The following is a 24,167-nucleotide window of genomic DNA, read 5'->3' on the forward strand; positions in this document are numbered from 1 at the left end:
TGGTATCCACAGCTCGGCTCGCCTTATTCTACAAAGGCAGGGAGGGCGAGGCTGGAGGTTCGCCGGGTAGCTGCAGGGTCCCTGGGCTCGGGTCGTTGACACCCCTACTTCTGTCACGTCAGCGGCGCCGGCCAATCACCGACTGGAGCCAACCGGGCGCGGCGCACAACGAGCCAAGGCGTGAGGGCGAAGCAGGACTACGTCTCCCACAATGCTAAAGAGACGTAGGCTTGCAGCTTGCTAGAACCCCGCCCCCTTGATATTTAGACCAATCACAGCCGCAGAGCAGGCGGGTGTAAGGGACTACGGGTTGTGTAGTCCATGCGCAGTGGGACTGCAGCCCCCAGTGTTCCCCGCGCGTCAGGGAGGAGCAGTGCGGCGGCGCGGGCGGCCGTCGGGGCTGGGCGGCGGCGGCGGCAGCTAAGAGGGCCCGGCTTGTGGGAGCCAAGGTGGGAGCCGGCCTCGGCGCGCGGCCACCATGTCCGCGCCGTCGGAGGAGGAGGAGTACGCACATCTCGTGATGGAGGCACAGCCCGAGTGGCTGCGCGCCGAGGTGAAGCGGCTGTCCCACGAACTGGCCGAGACCACGCGTGAGAAGATCCAGGCGGCCGAGTATGGGCTGGCAGTGCTCGAGGAGAAGCACCAGCTCAAGCTGCAGTTCGAGGAGCTCGAGGTGGACTATGAGGCCATCCGCAGCGAGATGGAGCAGCTCAAAGAAGTAAGTGGCCGGCTGCGACCCCCGCCTGGGGCGCTAAGGTCACCCTGCCCAGCAGTGGGAGGTACCAGGGGTGGGGCAGGGAACCCAGAGTTGCGGCCCAGGGCAGTGGGGGGGGGGGGGGAGTGAATGAGCTCGGCCTCCTCCGGCTGTCAATGCCCGACTGAGGGGTCCAGACTCCCTGCAGCCCTACGCACCCGCTAGTTTTCTCTGCAGGCCTTGGTGGCCCTTTCGTTAACGTCTGACGTTCTGCTGTGGTCGTTGTGGCCTTGGGTGTGTCTGTGTAGGTGGGGGGCGTGCAGATGATGCGCTTACAGCTGAGGCTATCGATGCAAGGTTGACCCTCTGGGAAAGGCTGAGCCTGGGCCTGGGTCTGGTTGGCCACTGTTTGTCACCTTCAAGCAAATCACTTCCCCTCTACATTTCATCTATTTTCTTGACTGCCTGCGGCTGTGAAGGGACGGATACAGGGCTGAGTGAGTGAGTCGTGGCTCCTGGTTGCCTGTGGCCCTTGACAGGCTGGATTTCCAGGTATCCATCCCATCTGTGACTTAGCGCTGGCTCAGCTATTTTTCTCATCTCATTAATGATGCTCCCACCGCTGGGATACACGGCTTTCATCGACCACTTCCAGGCTTGCTCTCCCTCTTGGGTACTTCCTGGGACCGTGGTCTGTGCTCCTTCTGTAGGAAACATGCTTTGTGTCATCCCACTGTGGGGAGACAGATTAGACCCCCCCAAGCCGGCCAAGGGCTTGGGAAAGGGTGTCAGAGGGACCTGAGGAGGCTTTATTAAGGGATGATTTAAGTGTTAGTGTCTCCCATCCTCTTGACTTGTTCTGAAGACTGGAGAAATGCTTTTTGGGAGAAGGATGCACTTGAGTTTGGACCAACCATTCCCTGCTGCTTATGATGAGGCCATGGGCACAAGCTCTCCCTAAGCCTTAGCTTCCACCTCTGCAAAATAGAGGTGCAGTTTTCCCAACCCAGAAGTATTGCTCTTAGTATTCAGTATTAGGAAAGGACTGGCAGTATTGGGAAAGGTCAAGCAGGTAGCTTGTTGGTTTATCTGAACCGCTTCTTTCCCTATCAGACTCAGTTCTGGCCTTGAATATTGGTCACAGACTCGTCTCCTCTGGTACTTCTGCTCCCAGCCAGCCTTGGATAGCCCTGAACTCCAGAGCTACAGAGCTTCTCTTACTCTTCTGGGGAGTCTTTAAGATCTGGGTAGAGCAGGGCTGGGTGAGTACCGGAAGCGACTGCTGCTTTGGGTGGGCAGGAATTGGGTCCTCACACAGAACTTCGAATCCACTGTCTGTCAGAGAACTTCAGTAACTTTCCTAGTCCAGGCTCTACAGGCAGTGGACTGACAAGAGTAATAGAACTGGCGCCCTTCCCTTGGGGTCGAGTGTGACAGATGAAGGATGGCACTGTGAAAACATGGAGTGGGTGTGCTCTCATCCCACATCTGGTCTTCTGTCTGGGGCTCCCCTCCCCCTTCGTGGACCTCCAGGCAGGTAGCAACTGTTAATTACAGTGCCACTCCCTTTGCGCAGATGCCTGGGTTGCCTTCCCACTTCTGGTGGAATGCCACTTCCTGGGAGCCCACTATCCTCTTCTGAATGAACAGCTTTCCTTCAGTAGTATTTGCTGTGAAAACAGGCTGTTGGGGGCCTATCCGGTCCCCACCTCGGTGACTTCCATCTGTCAGCTCCTTGCACAGTCGGTGAAGAACCGTGACATGCATACAGCTTTATTTGAGGGAAAGAAAGCCTTTAGGAGATGAGGAAGGGGGTGTGGTCTGTACTCTAGTGATCTTCAGGTATCTGTTTAGCGTGATGCCACCCCTTGGCTCATCCCCACCTGGGCTATATAGGCTTGGGCAGACTGCTCCTCTCCCTTTGGTAAGGTGGCATAAGGTTTCTTCCAGAAGTTCCTAGTAGAGTCTAGAAGAGTGCCTCAGCTTTAGAGGGCGTTAGCAAGAAGTTTGTGCCGATTTGCCTCCTGTCAACATTGTGTCTGTTCCTCACACCCATGCCAGAGCAGGCCCTTGTCAAACTCCTTAATTTTGGTCAGTATTGTATTTGAAGATACTAACTACTATTTAAAAAACAAACCAAGATTTAAGGAGCCGGGGTCTGGAGAGATGGCTCAGAGGTTAAGAGCACTGACTGCTCTTCCAGAGGTTCTGTGTTCAATTCCCAACAACCACATGGTGGCTTACAGCCATCTATAATGAGACCTGGCGCCCCCTTCTGGCTTGCAGGCACACATGGAAGGAATGCTATACACATAATATAATAAATAAATAAATAAATATTTAAAAAAAAAGATTTAAGGAGCCGGGCGGTGGTGGTGCTTGCCTTTAATCCCAGCACTCCGGAGGCAGAGGCAGGTGGATCTCTGTGAGTTCGAGGCCAGCCTGGTCTACAAGAGCTAGTTCCAGGACAGGAACCAAAAAAGCTACGGAGAAACCCTGTCTCGAAAATCCAAAAAAAAAAAAAAAAAAAAAAGATTTAAGGAGACAGTGGGGGAAGTTTTCTCCCATAGAGAGGTGAACCATTTTAATTGCTTGTTCCTCTAGCTGTGGTAGGTTTAGTTACTAACAAGTCATGCCATGGTTGAGTTGCTTGTACTCCTGCCTGCATTTAACGATGAAAGTCTTTGAGGTGAGGAAGCTGGCTGACCCTGGTGAAAGGATTTATGACCAGAGCTAAGGAGAGGCTTATGGTAGGTGAGCCGACTCAGTGTTGGCCCTGCTGTCTTTATTTTTGGGTGAGTGGTTAGGTCCTGCTGACAGCCATGGCCTGGGTGTTGACTGAGGCAGAAAGTAGAGTGGATGTTCCATGGTCCATTTTGCTGTTTGGTGTGTGTGTATGAATCAGTAAGCGTCACATCTGTCCCAAGTCATGTTGTGCCTTCTTTCCTTATTCATCATGGTAGGATAGAGAATTGTCCAGCCCCTGGTATTCATGGTCCTGAGAGGCCGTGAAACAGCCCGCTGTGTCCTTAGCTATAGCTGTGGGTATACAGGTATGTTGGAGTGGCAGCGAGGGTAGTCACTGTAGGTGAATGGGCTGAGTTCAGGTTCCCCATCTCTGTCATGAGAGCCCCAGAAGCAGTTTCTGCTCCACTGGGCTTGGCCCAAGAACAGGCCTGGACACACCCTCACTGCTGTCCCTTGTCACTTCTGGCGGTGCTAAGTTCTATGCATCATCATGCCCATGTGGGTGGAATCCAGCGCCAGGCTGGGCACCGTACCTGCACCCAGTAAATGCTTTGTCAGCCTAGCTCCACCTCATTCAGGCCCAAACTCCTCACTGTGGTACATGTAGGTTCTCCGTGTGTCTGTTTGTCTTTGCTCGAATGTCTCCCTTTGTCCTGTACGTCAAGCCTCACCAGTTTGTGGGACCACTCTGCTTCTTCTCCCTTCTTCTTGGAAGTCCCATTTTCCTCTCAAGCTTAGACACTTTCTGGCAGGTCCTTTAACTCTGGGCTTGCCCACTTGAGGCAGGAGTGACGAATGATGCACTTCAAGGTGTATAGATTGGTGCCCTACCAAAATGAGGCCCAGCCTCCTGGAGTGTTTGCTTCCAGAGCCGGGAAAGTCCTGATTGCATTTTAAATGAGTAAGGCGCTCCCCTGTTCCTTGACTTCCTCACACTGTCATTTTATCCATTTCTTGAGCAGACAGATATTAGGGGCAGGCACAGGAGCCACAAATGTGTTTTGTGGGGCCAGGTAGGGTGTCAGTAAATCTACTTTTTGTGTGAAGGCGATTGACTTAAGAGTCCTGCAAATCCTTGAGGCAGTTGAAGAGAGGCAACTACAGGCATCTAGACAGTGGCCTTGTGGTCCCGCTTCTTCTGGTGACTGCTGGGTGACCTCCCTTCTTCTGGGCCTGCCTTCCTTTTTTTTTTTTTTTATAAATTTTTAAAAAATATTTATTTGTTTATTATGTATACAGTATTCTTCCTTCAGGCCTCATTACAGATGGTTGTGAGGCCTCATTACAGATGGTTGTGAGCCACCATGTGGTTGCCGGGAATTGAACTCAGGACCTTTGGAAGAGCAGGCAATGCTCTTAACCGCTGAACCATCTCTCCAGCCCCTTTTTTTTATAAATTTTTAATTTTTTTAATGATTTATTTAACTTTATTTTATACACATTGGTGTGAAGGTGTCAGATCTCATGGAACTGCATTTTCAGACAGTTGTGAGCTGCCATGTGGGTGCTGGGAATTGAACCCGGGTCCTCTGGAAGAGCAGTCAGTGCTCTTAACCGCCGAGCCATCTCTCCAGCCCCTGGGCCTGCCTTTCTAACTCCAAATGTTGGGCAGGGGGTCATGAAGGAATTTGATAGGACTCTTCTACTTTTTTGTTTGTTTGTTTTTTCGAGACAGGGTTTCTCTGTAGCTTTGGAGCCTGCCCTGGAACTTGATCTGTAGACTAGGCTGGCCTTGAACTCACAGAGATCCGTCTGTCTTTGCCTCCCGAGTGCTGGGATTAAAGGTGTGTGCCACCACTGCCTGGCGGGCTCTTCTACTTTTAACAGTGTCTTTAACTGCCACATCAGACCCTGCCTGCTGTTCTTAGGGGCACGGGAATTAGATACCTGTACCTGGCAGAGAATCTGCCCCAGGCATGTGAATGGCTGCTCCAGGCCAGCCCTGCCAGCATGTGCAGGTGTGGCCTTGGCTACCTTCCACTGGGCACAGGGCTGGCACAGCTGTGATGGAGCAGGCCTGTCTTCAGAGATGCCAAGCATACTTTGAGGCTTAGCAGGTGGGGCCAAAGGGAGGCCCAGGCCCAGCGCTGGTAGCCTACATCTCTCAGAAGAGTCAGTAGGTCTCAGAGAAGCCTGAGCAAGAGAGGAGGCTAGTTGTTTGTGGTGCCTAGTCCTGTGATGCTGGAGGGGTGTTTTGTGACCCTGCCTGGGCTCTCAGGAACTGTATGGCCTTAAATAAGCCACTCCTTTTTCTAGGCCGTAGTGACTTAATGATGGTGCCTATCACTACAGTCTGGCGCACTAGGAACACTTGGATGGTTACTGTCTTTCCATTAGGTCTGAGCAGTCACCTCAGCAAGAGCTCTGGCTCAGGTTCATGTGGCATTCCTGTTGGGTCTACTTAGGGACCTAGGTCTTTATTTGACTGTTCTTGCCAATAGGGGCAGCACTCCCATTATTCAGTCCCCCCACCCCCACCCCCATATGTGGACTTGTTGACAGGCTGTTCTGCATGTAAAAAGAATGATTTCATTTCTTCTTGGCATTCTCTGCCTTGTTGTGATGGCAGCATGTGAGAGAGACTCATGGTCATGGAAGCTCAGATAGGTGAGGTTTGGGCTCCAGGCCCCTTCTGGTTTAGTGTTCAACAGAAGGTAGTGTGGCTCCTTTCCTTCCTCTCTAGACCAAGCCTGGAGGTGCACAGAGGTGGAGGCTCAGGGCCAGGGCTCCTCAACTTCTCTGAAGCCATGTGTCCCCTTGCTCAAGTGGACAGTGGCATTGAAGAGAGCAGGTGTGGAGGGCTGCTTCACTATTTAGAAATCACTGGTTTAAAATTGTGTTTTAGGAGTTTCAGAATATAGAGCAGAGCAGCCATGGTCTGTTATAGAACCTGAGTGCTGAGGGAGCAGTGGCTGTTTCTCCTTGCTGGTTCCTCCTCCCATGAGTGCGTGACAGACACTGGTCTGGGGGCACCATGGTGCATGTGTCACAGTCTCCCTCCCTCCCTTCTTCCCTTCTTGCTGGGATTAAAGGTGTGTGCCACCATGCCAGGCTGCGGAGTTAGTTTTAAGCAAAACAAAAGTAAGGTGAAGGATGCAGTGGGCTGACTCATCCCTGCTCCTGCTGCACATGCAGTGTCTGGCTGTGCCCAGTCTCGCTTCTCTGCCTCAGTTCATCTTGCTCTGTTACTTCTGAAGCAGTGGCTCTGTTGAGAAAATAAGGAGTATTTTCCTACAGGGTTTTCACACCTGAAACCTAATAATTCCTAAATGTCTGTCTGAGCAGCACTTCATTTTTTTCTACCTTGGCTCAATTAAGATTTCTAGACTTATTTGTTCCAAAGTAGTTGGCATGTGGAGAAAAGATATGAGGATAATGGGAATTTTGCCTTTGCCTGTATGTAATTTCATTTGTGAAAAAACACTGAAGGAGTTAGAGATATAGCTAAGTTGGTAGAGTGCTTGGCTAGCATGCCTGAGTCCCTGGGTTTGATCCTCAGTGCCAGATAAACAGGGTGTGAGATGGTGCATACCTGTAGTCCCAGCTTTTGTGAAGTGGAGGCCTGAAGATCAAAAGATCAAAGTTATCTCCAGACGCAAGGTCAGGGCCAGACGTGTCTGAAATAACACTAGTGAACACAGAGCTCTGGGCACCTGTGAGACCTAAGCCATATGAGAACACACTTGCACATGTGATTGGACACTTCCTGGCTCTCACCACCTGCCAGAGGCTCCAGAGCTGCCAGCCTATGATGTCACATCACACCAGCCCTCACACCTTGTTAAAACCAGTGTCCTGTGTCCGAGTTTCTGTGTGGTAACCATTGGCTCTGTCAAACTGTGTGCTGCCTTTTTATCATTAATTAAAAAATAAATCACCGACTAGGCTCTGGTGGCGCACGCCTTTAATCCCAGCACTCAGGAGGTGGAGGCAGGCTGATCTCTGAATTCAAGGCCAGCCTGGTCTACAGAGTGAGTTCCAGGACAGCCAGGGCTACACAGAGAAACCCTCTCAAATAACAAAAACAAAAACAAATTTACTTTAGGACCATTCTAGATTTATAGAAAAATTGCAGGTAGTACAGAAAGTTTTGGTCCCTCTCATTCATGTAGTACATTGTGATACGTTTGTTAAAGTTGATGAACCAATCTCAGCTGCTGTAAAGCCTGCGCTGCAGCTAGGCTGTCTTTCTTTTACCTGGTGTCCTACTTCTAACCCAGGGTCTCATCTGGGATATCAGATTACATTTGGTCACCGTTTAGTCTCAGGCTACTTGAAGGTGTGACAGTTTGTCAGACTTTCCTTAATTTTGATGACTTTGACAGCTTTAAGGAAGATTGGTCAGGTGTTTTGTAGAAAGTCACTGGTGACATTTGTTATCTGACTTTTTTTTTGAGTAGGTTTGAATTACGGGTTCATAGGAGAACAGTCTCGTCAGCATGTCATGTCTGCTTCTTCATGGCTGTTGTTGACGGTAATCACCTGGTGGAGACTCGGGTGGGCAGGGAGTGAAGTTCAAGGGACTGTTTTTCAATATGGTGAAATGATTCTGTGTGACACTGGATGGGTATAAAAATGATTTTATGCACTTGTCAAAACCAGGTAATGTGGACCAAAAAACCACAAACAAACCAACGTGAGATTTTGAGGCAGTGAATCATGTATTACTCCTGATAGATTTCTCTGCATTAAAGTTGCTCCTGTCCCTCTTTTCCAGTGTTCTTTGGAAGTCAGCAGAATGTTTGGGTAGTTTTACATAGACTTCTCCTTTGCTCTCACTCTTTTATTATTTTGTGTGTATAAGATATGTTGGCCTTTTACTTTATTCTCTGGATTGTGATAACACTTAATTTGACTGATAAAAATTTCTTTAGCTTTTCCTCCTATGATCCTGACATACTCTATTGTGACTTATTTTTTTTGTTATTAAGCATTTTGTGTGTGTACTGGGGAAGTTAGTATGCAGGTGCACATATGTGTAAAGGCCAGAGGTCATGTTGGATGTTTTCTTCAGTTGCTCCCCACCATAGTTTTTGGAACAGGATTTTTCTCTCCTGACTGACTAGCAGGGCCCTCCCCACCATCCTCCTGTCTCTGCCTCCCTAGTGCTGGTGCCTTTTATACAGGTGCCTTTGCTTTGACCTCACTGGAGCAGCAGGAACCTTACCGACTGAGCCAGCTCTCTAGCCCCTTGTAAAGTTATGTGTAGTCCTGGAACCAGCATTTCTCCCACAGATCTCTAGTTGCTTTAAATGAGAGAGGTACTAGAAACAAAGATCTAACTGCTCACTGTATGGCTAGTGCAGAGCAAGCAGTGTGTCTCCTAAGTCATGTACACACGTCTGCAGTGTGAGCTCATACGACTGCAGCCAGCTTCATCTGTCAGCACGTGGGTCATTCTCTCACCACCTGCTTATCTGACCTCCTACTCCAGCAGTGAGACACCTGGCACCCACCATCTGTCACACTGTATACTGATCCTAGTTCACTGTGTCCAGATGGTTCATTTGTGCCCCACTAGGCTACTTCATCAACTTTTGCCTTTAATTTTACAGATTTCACTTTTTCCCACAGTTACTTACCCCATCGTGATATTTCTCATTTACAATTTAGATTATTTAGCCCCATTCTGCATTCCATCCTGGGATCCCCAATATAATTTTTAAAAATATTTGCATATATTCGGATTTATTCATTGGTACATGAGACATTGCCTCAGAAAGAAAGTGTGTGTGTGTGTGTGTGTGTGTGTGTGTGTATTCTGGCTTTGACCAGATTCTTAGTATCGTGTGTGTATCTTTCCAGTGTCATACAGTATGACTTACTACCTTAAAAACATATCCTTTGCAGTTCACTTTCACCTCTACCAAGTTCCTGCCAATCACTGATCTTTTTAACATCTGTACATTCTTTTTATCAGAATGTCTTACAATTTGAACCATGTAAGATTCATCTGTCTTCATCTTTCCGTATGTTTGATCAATATTCACCCTTTGAAGGGTATTTTGGTTGCTTTACTTTTTAAAACCATGAATAAAGCTACTGCAGATATGTTTTCAAATCATTTGGGTAAATATGTGAGTAAGGTTTAAACTGTTTAGCTGTGTAAAAAGCAAAACTGTCTTCCAGCCTGGTTGCCCATTTGGTATTTCCATCAGCAGTAACTGAGCTCCTGCTGCCCCCATTCTTGGTAGCTTTCCCTGCTGTTGTTGGATATTGGCTGTATTAATACATGTGTCATGGAATGTGACTACTGTTAAATTTGCAGTTCTCTGAGGATACATGGCTTCAGGCCTCTTTGCACCCTTTTATTTCATCATTATTATTTTGCCATGTTGAGGTTGTGGAACCCAGGGCATTTTTCATATGCTCCTTTGCCATCAGTATGATTTGATATCTTTCCTGGTGTTTTAGTCATTTTTAATCCAGTTGCTAGCTTTCTTATATTTCAATTGTAAGTGATCTTATATGTGTAGCCATAGCAAGTGTTAGAAATATTTCCTAAGACGAGCTGCTCTGCCAGCACACAGAAATCCAATCAAACCAGATAAGCCAAATTAAAATGCCCATGTTTAATAAATGTTGCACTCTCAGGTGGCTGGGAGAGCATGGCAAGGGAGAGAGAGACAGAGGGGATCCACACAAACCCAAAAACCAAGTATTCTTCTTTCAGGCACAAGCCTAAATAGCCTGGGGGGAGTGGTTCTGACCCTCCCTGGGGAGGGGTTACCGCATGGCAGGCTGGGAGTTGGAGTTCAAGCCAGGGCAACTGCCAGACCAGGGGCTTCCAGTCATCCCAGACTTCTTGGATATAGGGGTGTTAGAGGGCTGGAGTGGTACCCCAAGCTTAATATTATAGCAAGCACTTAGCTGTTTTGAATGTAAGTCCCAGACCATACTGGTCTTTTCATTATCTTAGTAGTATCTTTGATAGACAGACTTTTTTCTGTTTTATGCTGTTCTTGGCGTGTGTGGATAGTATTTCTAGTGTTTCGAACTTTCTAACCAAACCCGAGGTCGTATAGATGATTCTTTTCTTTTAGTTACCTTCATAGTTGTATAGTTTTCATATGAATCTCTGGTCTCTTTTGAATGAACTTTTATGAAGAGTTTGGTGCTGTGTGTGAGTACTGGCGGCCAGTTGGTTTGGCATGGCTAGTTGACTTTGCTCCTTGTCAGACATCAGTTAGTACTATTTGTGTGGCTCTCTTTCTGGATTCCCTGTTCTGTTCCATTGAACTGTGTGATTTTCTTTTGTTTTATGGTATGTCTCAATCCGTCTTCCGCTTTAGTCCTCTAGTTTTTCTTTATGTGTAGTGTAATGAATTTTAGGAACACCTGTGTAATGAAGAAGACCAAGGCCAGCCTCTTCTCTGCCTTCCTAACTGAGGCTTGCCAGTCCCTGGAATGGTGGGGTTACCCTTGGTCACTGCTAATTAATGATAGTCTTGTTTGGTTTTTAATCTTGAGAAAAAGTAATAGAATTTCCCTCAGATAATGAATAGGTTTTTTTCATAGGCAGTGAGTGTTATATTTCTCTTCTAGCGTGTCCCCATACTCTTGCTTCTAAATCTGTCCACAAGATGTTTCTGTGTCATTTTCTTTCTGCCTAAGCCCAGTCCAGGATGGCCCTCACTCCTGTAAGCAGCCTATTGTCTGAGCCATGTGTATTTTGATCAAGACAGCCATTAAGGGAGGAGATGCTGGTCCCTCCTCAAGGGTGTCAGATTACTATGCATTTGAGTCAGATGCTTCTCTTAGAATTTCAGTGTCAACCCCATCTTTGAGTGCCTGCTGGTGTCTGCTGTCACCACCTTCCTCTGGGACTTCTTCCTTGCCCCTTGCCTGGCTCCTTATCTCATCCTCACTGAAGTCCTAGGTCCCAGCCACTCTGAGACAATTGGCTTCTCCTTCTGTATCTGCCCCTCTTTACATTGGGGCAGTTATATGTGCGCTTGCATAAGGATCTTTCGTTATTTGGGCGGCACTGTGAACTCTAGACCAGATCATCCCAGGTTTCCTGTGACATGGTGTCCTGTCTCATGCCTGAGCCTTCTTGCACAGCTGCTCTTGGCCATCCTGCCTTTCTCCTCATCCTCTGACTGTGCCTCAGTTTTCACCATGGGTTACCTTTCTCCCTACCTCTTAGCTGGAATCTGAAACACCACCCTGCTCTCAGATAGGCCACGGGTGAGTGAGGGTTTGAGGCCTCTCTCCCACTCCTCCAAGAAGTCATCTTGGAGTGACTTGAGCTTGTCTGCACCTTCCTTTGGGTCTCCCCTCCTTTAAGTACCCTACGTATAGCCCCATACTTTAAATTCTTGTTGAAGGGTTGTAAGGATGACCCCTGACATCAGCTGTGGTTGTATTATGGCTGCATCTGCAGCCAAGGTTCTTATTATTATAGTTGGACTTCTATCTTAGTCCTCTTTCTATTGCTATAAGAGAATATCTAAAGGAAAGGGCTGTTTGAGCATATGGTTCTGGAGGCTGAGAGGTCCAAGAGTGTGGCACCTGCACTTGCTGGTCCTTTGCTGAGGGACTCACACTGCTCAACTTCTGGTGGAAAGCAGAGGGGAAACAGGTGTGTGTGGCTGCACAAGAAGTCAGTCATCATTCATGAAGGCTCTCTCTTGTGACCATTAAATCTCCCATTAGACCCTGCCTCCCGGCAGTGCTGTATTATGGGGTACAAGCTAGTTAAGCTAAAGGAGACAATGACATAGCCCGTGGTGATCTCCAAAAGAGGATGTCCAGGATGACAGTGTGTGAGGGTCATATGATAGCATGAATAGAAATGGAATAGGAATGGAAGGCTCCCCAGGGTGACTTGACAAGACCAAGGCATGACAAAGCCAAGGTCTCCAAGCTGGGATGGGAGATCAGACAGCTGTGGGCAGTCTAACTTTCAGGACACATAGTCCCAACATTAGTCTGAGCCTAATGATATCACTTCAGGATATGCAAGTCCCTCATGGCAGGGACCTGCCCATAGAGGACCAGGGTTGGACGTGCACCCAGGGACAGTACTATAGTGCTGCATTGTTGTCCACAGGGTTAACCACCATCTAGAACCTTCAGAACGGAAAGCTAAGCACATCTGTCTTTACAGCTTGTGGTGTCTCTCAACTCTCCTTGGGCTCTTTTCTTGTTATTGGTTCTATGGTGAAAAACCCTCTAGGGTTTGGGTGGAGATGGCCTATACTTGAGATTCTCTTCTCATTTTCTGACCATGATCCTCTCTGATTTCTCTTGCTAAAACAGGCTAGAGAGGTGAAGGAATGTGGTGAGGGTAGAGACAGTAAGAAAAGTAAGCTGCTGCTACACGTACCTGTGGTCTGTAGCCTGGCCTGGTCCAGGCTGCTCTGCCTGCCTGTTAAGTTGTCTTCCTCTAGCCCAGAACAGATGTGAGCTGGAAGCTGCCCATCGGACCTCTAGACCCCTCCCTCTGTCCTGACCACAAGCCGCCAAATGGAAGTCCTGTGTTGAGCCAGCTGCTGTGGAAGATGACGGCTGGTCCCCAGGCCCCAGTGCTGGACTCTGTGTCCTTAGATAGGGAAGCCAGGGTCTCTAGGGACTTCTGCCAGTCCCAGGGCTCAGCTGGCAGGAGGCTGCCTGCTGACACTAGGGCAATTAGGGTGTAATCTTCTCTAAATGGTACCCAATTCTGGCTAAATCCCTTCTGCCCAGGGATGAATCCCCACTTTTCTAAAAGCAGCTTAACATTTGGACGCTGCCCAGGGCAGCTGGGGTTCTCAGTTGGCAATGGAATGGCCCCTGTGGATTGACACAGACCTCAGGGGGAGTGGAGGGGGTCCAACACAGACAAGGCCCAGAGACAAGCACTGCAGCTCTATGCTGTTTGGGGGTACCTCCAGGGTTCTGGCCCTAAAGATCCTCACAGTCATAAGCATGGGGCTCCCATTTGGTGGCCGCCTCAGCTTCTTGCTGTGGGCAGGATGATGTATTTTTGGAGAGACCTGGGTTTGGTGGGCCTCCTGAACGCCTGCCATGTGATAGATGATTGAGGCCTGCTAGACTGTGGGGTTAGGCAGAGCTCTGTAGGTGGTCATTGTGCCCACACTGCTCCTGACTTCCTGGAAGCCTTTATTCTTTTTTTCTTTTTCTTTTTTTGTTTTTCAAGACAGGGTTTCTCTGTGGCTTTGGAGCGTGTCCTGGAACTAGCTCTGTAGACCAGGCTGGTCTCGAACTCACAGAGATCCGCCTGTCTCTGCCTCCCGAGTGCTGGGATTAAAGGCGGCCTTTATTCTTTCTTATAGGGACTTTGCTGCAAAGACAGAGGTGGGTTTTGATAGTAAAAACACCCCTGGTGATGCTCTGAGGTGAACTGTCTGGCCTTCCGAGCCCTAGTTTGCTTGCCTGTGAGATGGGAGGTAAGGTTCTCTTGTGCAAGGCACCTGATGAACCCCTGCTCCGTGCTGTCTCTGGAGCCCTTGTGCCCTGCATTGCCCACGCCTGCTCAGGAAGTCATTAAACAATGGTGGAAGGAATTGATCAGGCCTCCTTAGAACTTTCTCACACAGTAGGAGTTGGGGTGAACAGCTGGCTGGGGTGGGGCAGGGGTGTGGTAGAGTCTCCCATGATGTTTCTGTGGTCCCTTGATGGGATTTCGCAGGTCTGTTTGCTCAAAACTGCCTACACACAGATCACGTGGGACTTAAATTTTCCAAAACTCAGACTACATCTAGGGTGATTAAATCATCAGTAGTATTGATGCTTTTAAACTAATCCTAGGAATCTAAGCGGGAATTCAATTGCTAGGTATCTGAAACTTGCCAACATTATCCATTGATTGTGATTTGGCCTGTGGATACCAAGGGCTGTCTAGGAATGTGCATGAGCCCAGGACGTGCCTGGTGGAAAAGAGAGACCTAGAAGAGTCCTAGTTTGGGAGCTCCTCCTGCTGCTCAGTCACTAGGGTGAACATTTAGTGATAGGGTAGGAAAGAGGAGATGCCCTTCTTTCAAGGCCAGCCTACCCAGCCCACCCCGTGTCTCCATCATCTGGAACTTCCCATCTCCACCTGCCACTGAGTGTGGGGTCTGTCACACAGCTGTGTCCTCCTCATACCTGTCACCCATTTGTTACCTGTATCTTTCCTGAGTTTTTTAACCTGTTGCGATAGGCATCACCCTCCATTTTTGTACCTGCTGAGGGTAGGTACAAACTTTATACTCACATTATAGTGCATTATTGCCTCACTGTGTTTTGTCGGGATGATCCTGGCTCAGTTTCTGCACTGGTTGAGGGTAGTGTGGGCTTAGAGGACATTCTGCTGTTTGGGATTGCTGCTGCACTTTTTGTCACTGCCTAAGCAGATCTAGCCCTCCTTGCTGACCCTGGCCAATCCTGTGGCCTGAACTATGCTCAGAAGCTCCTCACAAACAGGTTCCCAGGAGGAAGGTGGAGGGCGGTGCCTCTTCCAGAAGTGTGCAGGGGGTTTGAAAGGGACTCCAACATGCAGGACCACTTCATGGAGGAGGCTCTGAGGCTAAGTGCTTCTTTATAGAACTGCCTGACTCTCCATACTGGTAAGACAGTGGCCACTGCTCTTGGCAGGAGTTGTATCATGTCCCTTTTGGACCTCAGTTGGCACCCTGGTTCAGAGGTGTGGCCTGATTGAAATGCAGGAGGGAAGTTGTAGGGCTCTGTCCAACTATCCAGAAAGTTCTTATTCATATATGATCTTGGAAGGCCTTCCTTAGAGGCTGTTAGGAGACCTGCTGCTCACTGTTGGAGTGAGTGTGAGGGAGAACCGGTTTTAAGCCAGACTGTTTTTAGGGCTGCCATTGACCCCAGAGGATGTCTGTTGATGGTGGACTGCTATTCAGATGCCTGTTAGCCTTCATTGTTTTAAAGGTTCATTTATTGGTGTTGAAGAGAAGCTTCATGATTAAGAGCACTGCCTGCTCTTCTAGAGGACTCAGTTTTAGTTTCTAGCACCCACATGGAAGCTCACAACTGTCTGTAACTCCAGTCCCAGAGGTTCTGATGCCCTTTTCTGGCCTCTGGGGGTGCCAGGTATACATGTAGTACACAGATATACATACAGAGAAAGCACCCATGTACATCAACTAAATAAATACTAATTTAAAAAGATTTTATTTTTTAATTATATGTATCTGACCAGACAGTGGTGGTACATACCTTTAATCTAGGTGCTTGGGAGGCAGTGGCAGGTGGATCTGTGAGTTCAAGGCCAGCCTAGTCTGTAGAGTGAGTTCCAGAACAGCCAAGGCTACACAGAGAAACCCTTTCTCAAAAAATTCTGTCTCTGACTTTGTCTATCTGTCTCTCTCTTTGCTTCTCTCTCTCTCTCTCTCTCTCTCTCTCTCTTTCTCTCTCTCTCTGTCTCCCCCCCCCCCTTAATGTTTTGGTATGTGTATGTGAGCATGGTTGCCTAGAGTAACAAGAAGAGCTGAGCTGGACTTACAGGCAGTTGTGAACTGCCTGATGTGGTGCTGGGAACAGAACTCAGGTTCTTTGCAAGAGCAGTACACGCATCAAGCCATCTCTCCAGCCCTAGTTCTCGTTTTAAAAGTTGAGACACACAGTGGTACACACAGTAGCTCACTCTTGTGAGGGGTCACACCCAGTACTTTCTGCTCTGCTGTGCTACCGTGACCAGAGGACTACTCAAAGTGTGGTTCTTCTCAGCCCCCGTGGTGGTGTGTGTTGGGCATGAGCTGCAGGCTTAGGGGATGCCACAGCTCCTTTCCCCTCCACCCGTGCACGGACAGCTTCCGGTGAGGAGGTGCCTTCGCTTCCTGCTGTTGCCCTTTACCTTGTGTCTAGGGAGGCAGGGCTAGGTGTCAAAAGGGAAGTGATTTTTCTGTGGGAAGTAGGCTGAAGCTCAGGACCCTCGGGGCTTGTTTTGCTTCATCTGAAACTGGCCATCCTGCAGCCAAGTCAAAGCTTCCCAGGATCCAGGCCACACCACAGGTGTGCCTGCTCTGGGAATAGACGTTTCCTATTCCCCAAAGGATTCTGTGAAACAAGCTGGAGTTGGTCAGGCTCTGTGCCTTCTGCCTCACAAGTCTCAGACTTTCTGTTCTTTCTCTCAGCCTCTCTTGGGGAAACTTGTTTGAAGACAAGTGTTGTCAAAGTTGTTTTCTCAGGTCTAGAAGGGGCTAGTATTCCTGTGGGAAGCTAGTGAACTTCTGTCAGGGCAAGCTGTAAAGTGCAGTGACTCTGAAGATTATTGCTTTTCTTCTTTGGGACCACTCTTGTGGTCTGGACCTTCACCAGAGCTGGAACAAGCTGCGCTTATAGCCTGAGTTGTCTTCATATGTAGCAACCCAAGACTGGTGGAGTTGATGTGACTGAAGGTTGGGAAGGAACAGTTTAGCAAAGCCAGTAAAGATGCCTCAGAATCTGCTCCTGATGTGTTTAGAGTCCCACCTTCCACTGTACTTTCTGCCCACCTGAGTCCAGCCTTAGGCCTTCCAGGTTGTACTGGGATGGACTAGAGAGAAGCTCTGCCCTCTAACTCTATGTTGCATCCTGATCTGTGCGTAGTTCAATCTGAGGTTCTTTTTGCTGATGGTTTGTAGCTGTCTGTGCGTCTGTTATGGGGTGAGTTTGTGCACATTGTGTACCGTAACCCGGCAGTCCATTTTTTGGCACCATTACCTGTCCAGTCTGTTTTTTGATTTTTTTTTTTTTTTTGAGATGGCGTCTCTCATTAGTTGAATTCAAACTTAAAACCCTTCTATTCCTGCCTCCCATGCCTGGTTCTGTGCTGTTTTTTGTTTTTTGAACCGGGTTTCTCTGTGTAGCTTTGGAGATGTTCTGGAATGCTCTGTAGATTAGGCTCGCCTTGAACTCAGAGATTAACCTGCCTCTGCCACCTGAGTGCTGGAATTAAAGGTTTGCACCACCACCACCCAGCAGTTCTGAGCTGTTTTTGAGATAGGGTGTCACTGTTAGTTCTGGCTGGCCTAGAACTTGCTATATTGACCAGGCTGGTCCCAAACTCTCAGAGATCTTCATATCTCTGCCTCCTGAGTGCTGGGATTAAAGTCCTGCACCACTACACCGAGCTGTTTCTGTGTTCTTATTTCAGGTTTTTGTTGAAAGTGCATTCATGGAAATGGGATCTTTCATCTTGTCTATGATGCCACCTGTTTCATTAATCATAGGTAATTGAACTCCGTGGAGTGGATGCAAACTTTAAGTTTGTTTGGCTTGGGGTTTTATTAACCTTTAAACTATAATTACATAGTGCACAGGCATTCAATGCACTCTCGCTGGTCACCTGCAATTCTGCTCCCTTTCTTTTTCCTCTTCAGGAGCTGGAGTGTCCTCAGCTCTATGCTCCATGCTCTAGTGTGCCTAGTGTGTGTTCTGGGAACACTTTAGATATCCAGTCCCTATGGTTGGGTTAGTCTTTTTATTTAAAAAATTCTTTTTACATTTATATATGTGTATATATAATGTACACAATGTATATACATGTGTGTGGAGGTAGGAGGACAACAACTTGAGCTGGTCTCCTTCTGTCGTGTGGGTTCTGGGAATCAAACTCAGGTCATCAAGTTTAGTGACAGGTAGCCTTACCGAATCATCTCACTGTCCCAGGTTATTTTTTTTTTTTTATTTTGAGACAGTTTCTCTGTAGCTTTGAAGCCTGTACTGGAACTTGCTCTGTACACCAGGCTGTCCTTGAACTCACAGAGATCCACCTGCCTCTGCCTCCTGAGTGCTGGGATTAAAGGTGTGCACCACCACTGCTCAGCTGAGAGTGCCAGATACTCTGGAACTGTATTTATAGTTGGTTGTTAGTTGTCATGTGGGTGCTGGGAACTTTACCCAGGTCCTCTCACGAACAAGTGTTCTTAACTCCTGAGCCATCTCTCCTGTGTTCATTTTTAAAGTTAAAGTCAGCGTTCATTGGTGTGTAAGACTTACTGAAAGTACCCAGATTGTAATTATATGGCTCTGTTATTCATTGCAGTGAATGTAACCAATGAGAAAGCCCGTGTCTGCTCTCTGGGCCTTCATGAGTTGCTGACACCCTGGGCTGATCTTGCTCACTTTTAGTGTTTCCCATGGAGCCACATATTGCCTGTTTTGGGTGTGCTCACGGTATTTACGTTGTCAGGTTGATCCTCACTGTAGAGCCTTAGGTTGTTCACACTTCTTGCCGCATGGTGATCGCCTGGGGTGTATTGTACCTTCCTCACCCAGTGTCAGATAGACCTTATTTGGGTCATTTCCACCATGGGGCTTTGGAGTGCTTAGTGGATGGCAAGTGCTCTTTTCTTTTGGGTGCAATGGCTGGACAGTGGGTGGAAGCCCACCTATAGCACAGCAGTGTGCAGAGTACTGTCCTCACTTTCCTCATTGTGGGCCCCTGGCATTACTGCTGGCTTTACATGCAGCTGTTCTTGTCAGTTTGCCTTTTCCATGGATGGTTTTCATGATTCTGACAAATGAAGGGTGTAAAAAGCTGTTAGAACCTTCACTGGGTGTCTCTCTGAGCATCTTCCTTATTCCTGGGAATCAAGGTGTGTGTACATCCTTCCTCATCAGTGCTGAGGAAGGGGACAGCAGTTGAGAGTGGGATAGCTCTGGTCTAATTGTTCTTCCTCCCTGTCACAGTCTTGACCACTGGGAACCTGGATTTCTTTTTTTTTTTTTTTACTTTATTTAACTTTATTTTATGTACATTGGTGTGACGGTGTTAGATCCTCTGGAACTGGAGTTACAGACAGTTGTTAGCTGTCATGTGGGTGCTGGGAATCGAACCTAGGTCCTCTGGAAGAGCAGTCAGTGCTCTTAACCACTGAGCCATCTCTCCAGCCCCGAACCTGGATTTCTTCATCCCTAAAATGGGAACATGAGTTCTTAGAATCTTGAGGCAGGGATTAAGAGCAGTATTGTACCGTAGGAGACCTACACATTGGTAGCCGCCGTTGTTACTAACAAATGAAAAGAGACCTCAGACCACTATGGTGGTTGTCATAGACAAACGACAAAGGTGGCAAGTATGCGGACAGACTAGAAGGGAGTGTACTGTGGAGTAGCCCTTGGGAAACAGTTTGTTTCCTTGAAGAAAGCCATCCTGAGCTGGACAGTGGTGGCACATGTCTTTAATCCCAGAACTCGGAGATAGAGGCAGGCAGATCTGTGAGTTTGAGGCTAGTCTGCCTACAGAGCAAGTTCCAGAACAGCCAAGGCTTCACAGAGAAACCCCATCTCAAAAATAACCAAAAAGGAAAGAAAAGAAAAGAAAGTCATCCCGGAACTACAGTGTGGCCTCGAATTCCCTTCCAGGCGTGTGGTGCGTTAGTTCCTTTTTTTGTCTACTTGGTGGAACGACTGACTAGACAGTTTAGGAGAGAAGGAATTTATCTTTTGGCCCATGGTTCCAACAGGATAGAAAGGCATGAGAGCTATGTCTTCACACTTGGTGGCAGGAGCTTATAACACAAGCTGGTCACATTTTAGCAGATTGAGAAGTAGAGAGATCTCTGACCTGAAACAGAGGTGAGTTATCACCAAGCCCTGTGTCCCAGTGTGTAGGAGGTAGGGGGCCGCTTGTTCATCCTGGCCACCCGGCTAGTTTAGCCCTGAAATAACCATACAGAAACTGTATTAATCAAATCACTGCTTGGCCCATTAGCTCCAACTTCCCATCAGCTAATTCCTACATCCCAATTCAACCCATCTCCATTAATCTGTGTATCACCACATGACTGTGGTTTACCTGCGTCTCAGGCAGAGGATCCATGGCTTCTCCCATTCTGCCCTTTTTCCTCCCAGCATACAGCCTAGCTCCTCCCACACACACCTAGTTCTGTTCTTCCCTGCCATAGGCTCAAAGCAGTTCTTTATTAACCAATGAAAGCAACACAGAGACAGAAGGACCTCCTACACCACCAGTGATCCTCTTCTTTCAGTTATGGGCCGCCTTCTAACAAGTTCCACAGCCTCCCTGAATAGCATCAAACAGCTAAGGACACACGAACCTGTGGGGAGCAGGTCACACTCAAACCACGACAGAGAACCAAGAGACTTATTATATATCCACACAAAAATTTTTAGGTAAGCACCTGACATGTGGCTCATATGCCTGTAATTGCTGCACTCAAGAGATGGGCAGCAGAATTGCCAGTTGGAGACCAGCCTGGCTACGTAGTGACTTCAGGCCAGCCTGGCCTACATAGAGAGACCCTGTCTCAAAATATTAAAAGGCAAAAATGTCAAATAAACGAAAACAAAAATCCTCTGAAGACTTTTACACTTTTTTTTTTTTTTTTTTTGGTTTTTTTGAGACAGGGTTTCTCTGTAGTTTTGGAGTCCACCCTGGAGCTAGCTCTTGTAGACCAGGCTGGCCTCGAACTCACAGAGATCCACCCGCTCTGAAGACTTTTAAATGAATGACTATAGTACTGTTATTCTTAATAATAGCCTCAAAGGGAAAACAACACAAATGCTCATCACACGATCAGTAGGTAAACATGTGGTCTGCATGTGCCATAGGAACATACAGCCGTAAAAAGAAAAAGAGTACTAATAAAAATTGTAACGTGCATGGACCTGAAAAAATGTGCTAAGTGGGGAAACAAACCACATAAGACCAGTATTGTATGAGTTACATGAAATGTCCAGAAATAGACAAACTTATAAGAATAGACGATAGATTGTTGGTTGCCTGACTTTGGGGAAGCAGAGCTGGAGTTATTGCTAATGGAGACAGGGTTTCTCTCTGAAGAGGGGTGTTAGTGTGTAGTTAATGATAGTTTTCTCACAGTTATAAACACTGGATTCAACCTCCCTGAATTCAAAAGATGGGTGTTCATAAATGGGCTATTATCTTTAAAATCTGGGTTGCATGGCTCCTGAGGCTGTAGCTCTGTTGGTAGATGCTTGTCCACGTGCACAAAGCCCTAGGTTCCATCTGCAGTACCACATCAGTCGGGGGTAGTATGTAACCCAGGTCCTAGGAGATGGAAGAAGGAGGATCAGGAAACTTAAAGTCCTAGTTGGCTACTTAGCAAGTTCGAGGCCAGCCTGGGATACAGGAGACCCTGTCTCAATTAAACAAAAACATATACAAACATATATAAACATATATAAAAACATATACAAAAAGATATTTTTAATGAAAGGGGAGAATTTTTGTTAGCAAAATTTTCTAAATTCTCCACAGCATGAAGAAGTCATCAAAGGATCCAAAATTCTCTAGTTGTGGTGCCCATATTAAAAGAACTTTGCCTGACATTGAGAGATTAAATTACTTTACTAATATTTAGCCTTTCTTGTTTATAATCCTCCTTGAACAAGTGTTGTTTTTACTGAAACTGATGTCTGCGGAGTATGTGCTTTGAGGTAAAGGTTATAAGTATAATTTTTTAAATTTTGTGTTCCCAACTGAACAATTTACTTTGGAGATTTCTTATTTGTTTATTTTACTTTTAACTCATGTTTTTGGAGAGATTCCTTTTCTCAGTTCCTTTCAACAGTTAGTTTATGTGTGGCAGTTGGTAGTTCTTCTCCTGACATTGTGGTTTACTTATGCTTCTCAGCCTGCTTTGTTTCTTAATACATGCTGAATGCATACTTTAAAAACTGAGCTGGCTTATCTCACATTTGAGTTCCGGGCATGGTCTTCTGATGACTGAATAATTCATAAAACAGGTTCTGTTTATTGGGTTTGCTGAGTTTTCAGTTCTGTATCAGCATAGGATTGGTCTCTAAGCACCTGCCATTTGGAAGGTAAGATTTGCTGAGATCCTGTCAATGCCTCCATTTGAATGGATGTGGTAGTCGCCAGGGACTCTGATCCTGGACTCCTGGGTTCGAGTTCTCCTCGGTGGCTTGCCCAAGGAAGAGAGATGGTGCCATGGATGTGGGAGCTCAGCTCTCACATGTCTGCTGGAATCAAGCTGTCAGTGTTTAGCTCCTCACTCTGGGGAGGTAGCTGCTCATTTGTCAGCCTTAGTAGTTGTAACTGGGTAAAAAGACTCGCTAACATGGTTGCTTTGCCTTTTGTTTTCTGTGTCCATCTCTGCTATGTGGAGGCTTTGGCTTGCTACTTTGTTTAGAGTCAAGGAACAGCTCTTTTTATCATTCATGTTTATTTTTAGTGGCTGCCTTTCCCTTGCGTAGTCCAGCTAGACTATCCTGAGTGTTCATAAGATGTTTCTATTTTTGTTTACTCTGTTTCCTGTTGTTTAGTTCTTTCTTGATACAGATGTAATTAAGAGATTATTTTTTAAATTTTTGTGTGTTTGGATATATGCTGGCTTAGTTTTCTGTTGCATTTTTTCAGAACAGTTTTAGATTATAATACAAACATGAAAAATACATTTTGTTCTCTGTGGCACACAGACATGCTAGCAGTTTCTTCCTATTTTAGATCACTCTTACATCATTTACAGTTCCTTCTGATAGTTTTTCTTGCACACAGCTCTGTTTGGGAAGAAGATTGTATCTGTCCTGCTGTGGAGACTTCTGTCTCTGACAGTCCAGATTGTCATTGAGGAGGTCCCTGACTGATCCCTCTACCTACTTGTTAATTTGTATACTAGCCTTTCCCAGGCAGCATAGGTTTAATCAAACTTTGATTATAGATTTAATCTCTTAATACTTTAAGTTCTTTATCTCTAAATGAATGGTGTTGAGCTTGCATTTATATCAGCTTAATATCCAGATCACCATCTTGAATTTAATAAGATTTGATGCCATTTGGTGTCCTGGAATCCTGGTAATACAGGACACTGAGCATTTTCATGAGCTGCCCAGGATGGAACAAGGCTCTCAGACCCATTTGAACAGTGCCTCCCAGGCCCATGTTTTTCTTTCCAGCCACCTCAGCTCTTTTCCAGGCCTTCAAGACATTGGATTCCCCTTTGTGGTAGCCTAGTGGCTTGCAAATGTGAATGGGTGGTGAATCCACCAGTGAGTCAGTGTCTTTTGAATGGCTGGGTCCTGGGGATCCTGACACTGCACAATATTTATGCTACTGGTGCCCATCAGAGGCCAGGAATGCAGTAAGTATGACTAAATGCCACTGGTAAAGATTGACAGGATACGTGTGCCAGCCTCTAGGCATTTCTAACAAGCCTAGACAGAGAGGTGCTGTGATGGGACTATTCTCACGTCCCCATTCTCTTCAGGGTGAGGATGTGGGGATCGGATGAGAAGCAAACCTCTCTGCTTCCCCAGCCCTTGCCAGGAACCAAATAGCATCTCCATTTCAGCAGGTGGTAGGAGAGCCCTTCCCAGCAGGCGTGCCAGGATGGGCAGCTGGTACAGCTTAGGGATTCCTGGGATTCCAGGCCCAGCCTGATGCAGGCGTGGTGTCCCTTTCGGAATAAGTGTGGAACCCACAGTCTGTGGGTAGGCGGTACTGAATCAGCCCAGACAAAGGATTGGAGGCTCCTGGCTTTGTTGTGGAGTCTGTTTCCTGGAACAAGCCTTGTCTCATTAGATTGCAGAGGCTGGCTCCCCTGGTTTGGCAAGTCTTATGCCTGCTGCATCAAATGATCAAACTGGTTTAGGGAGAAGAATTCTTTGGGATACCCATTCCCTGGCTTGTTGGTGTAGGCCTTCTCCAGGGAGCCAGACCCCCATGGATAGTGTGTAGGGTGGCAGAGGGTTTGTGCTCAGTCCTGATTACACCTGTTCCCAGGCCCCCAATGTATTCTCCAGATTGAAGGGTCAGTCTGTCCTGCTGGTACAGAAGAGTAGCTCT

General features: G+C 47.2%; 1 protein-coding gene across 2 annotated transcripts in view; it reads left to right on the forward strand.

Annotated features, from left to right (window-relative positions):
* The first annotated feature begins 374 nt into the window (after positions 1–374).
* The window catches only part of LOC121433996 (protein bicaudal D homolog 2), a 48,085-nt gene continuing 24,292 nt past the window's right edge, over positions 375–24,167 (forward strand). For both annotated transcript variants that reach the window (XM_041632713.1, XM_041632714.1), the window contains exon 1: positions 375–718. In XM_041632713.1, coding sequence (XP_041488647.1) covers positions 479–718 — 240 coding nt within the window. In that variant the 5' untranslated portion in view covers positions 375–478. The remainder of the gene's footprint in view (positions 719–24,167) is intronic.

Source organism: Microtus oregoni, unplaced genomic scaffold, assembly GCF_018167655.1.
Source record: "Microtus oregoni isolate MIOR12 unplaced genomic scaffold, Mior012 000042F_ref0000377, whole genome shotgun sequence".
Classification (NCBI taxonomy): Eukaryota; Metazoa; Chordata; class Mammalia; order Rodentia; family Cricetidae; genus Microtus; species Microtus oregoni.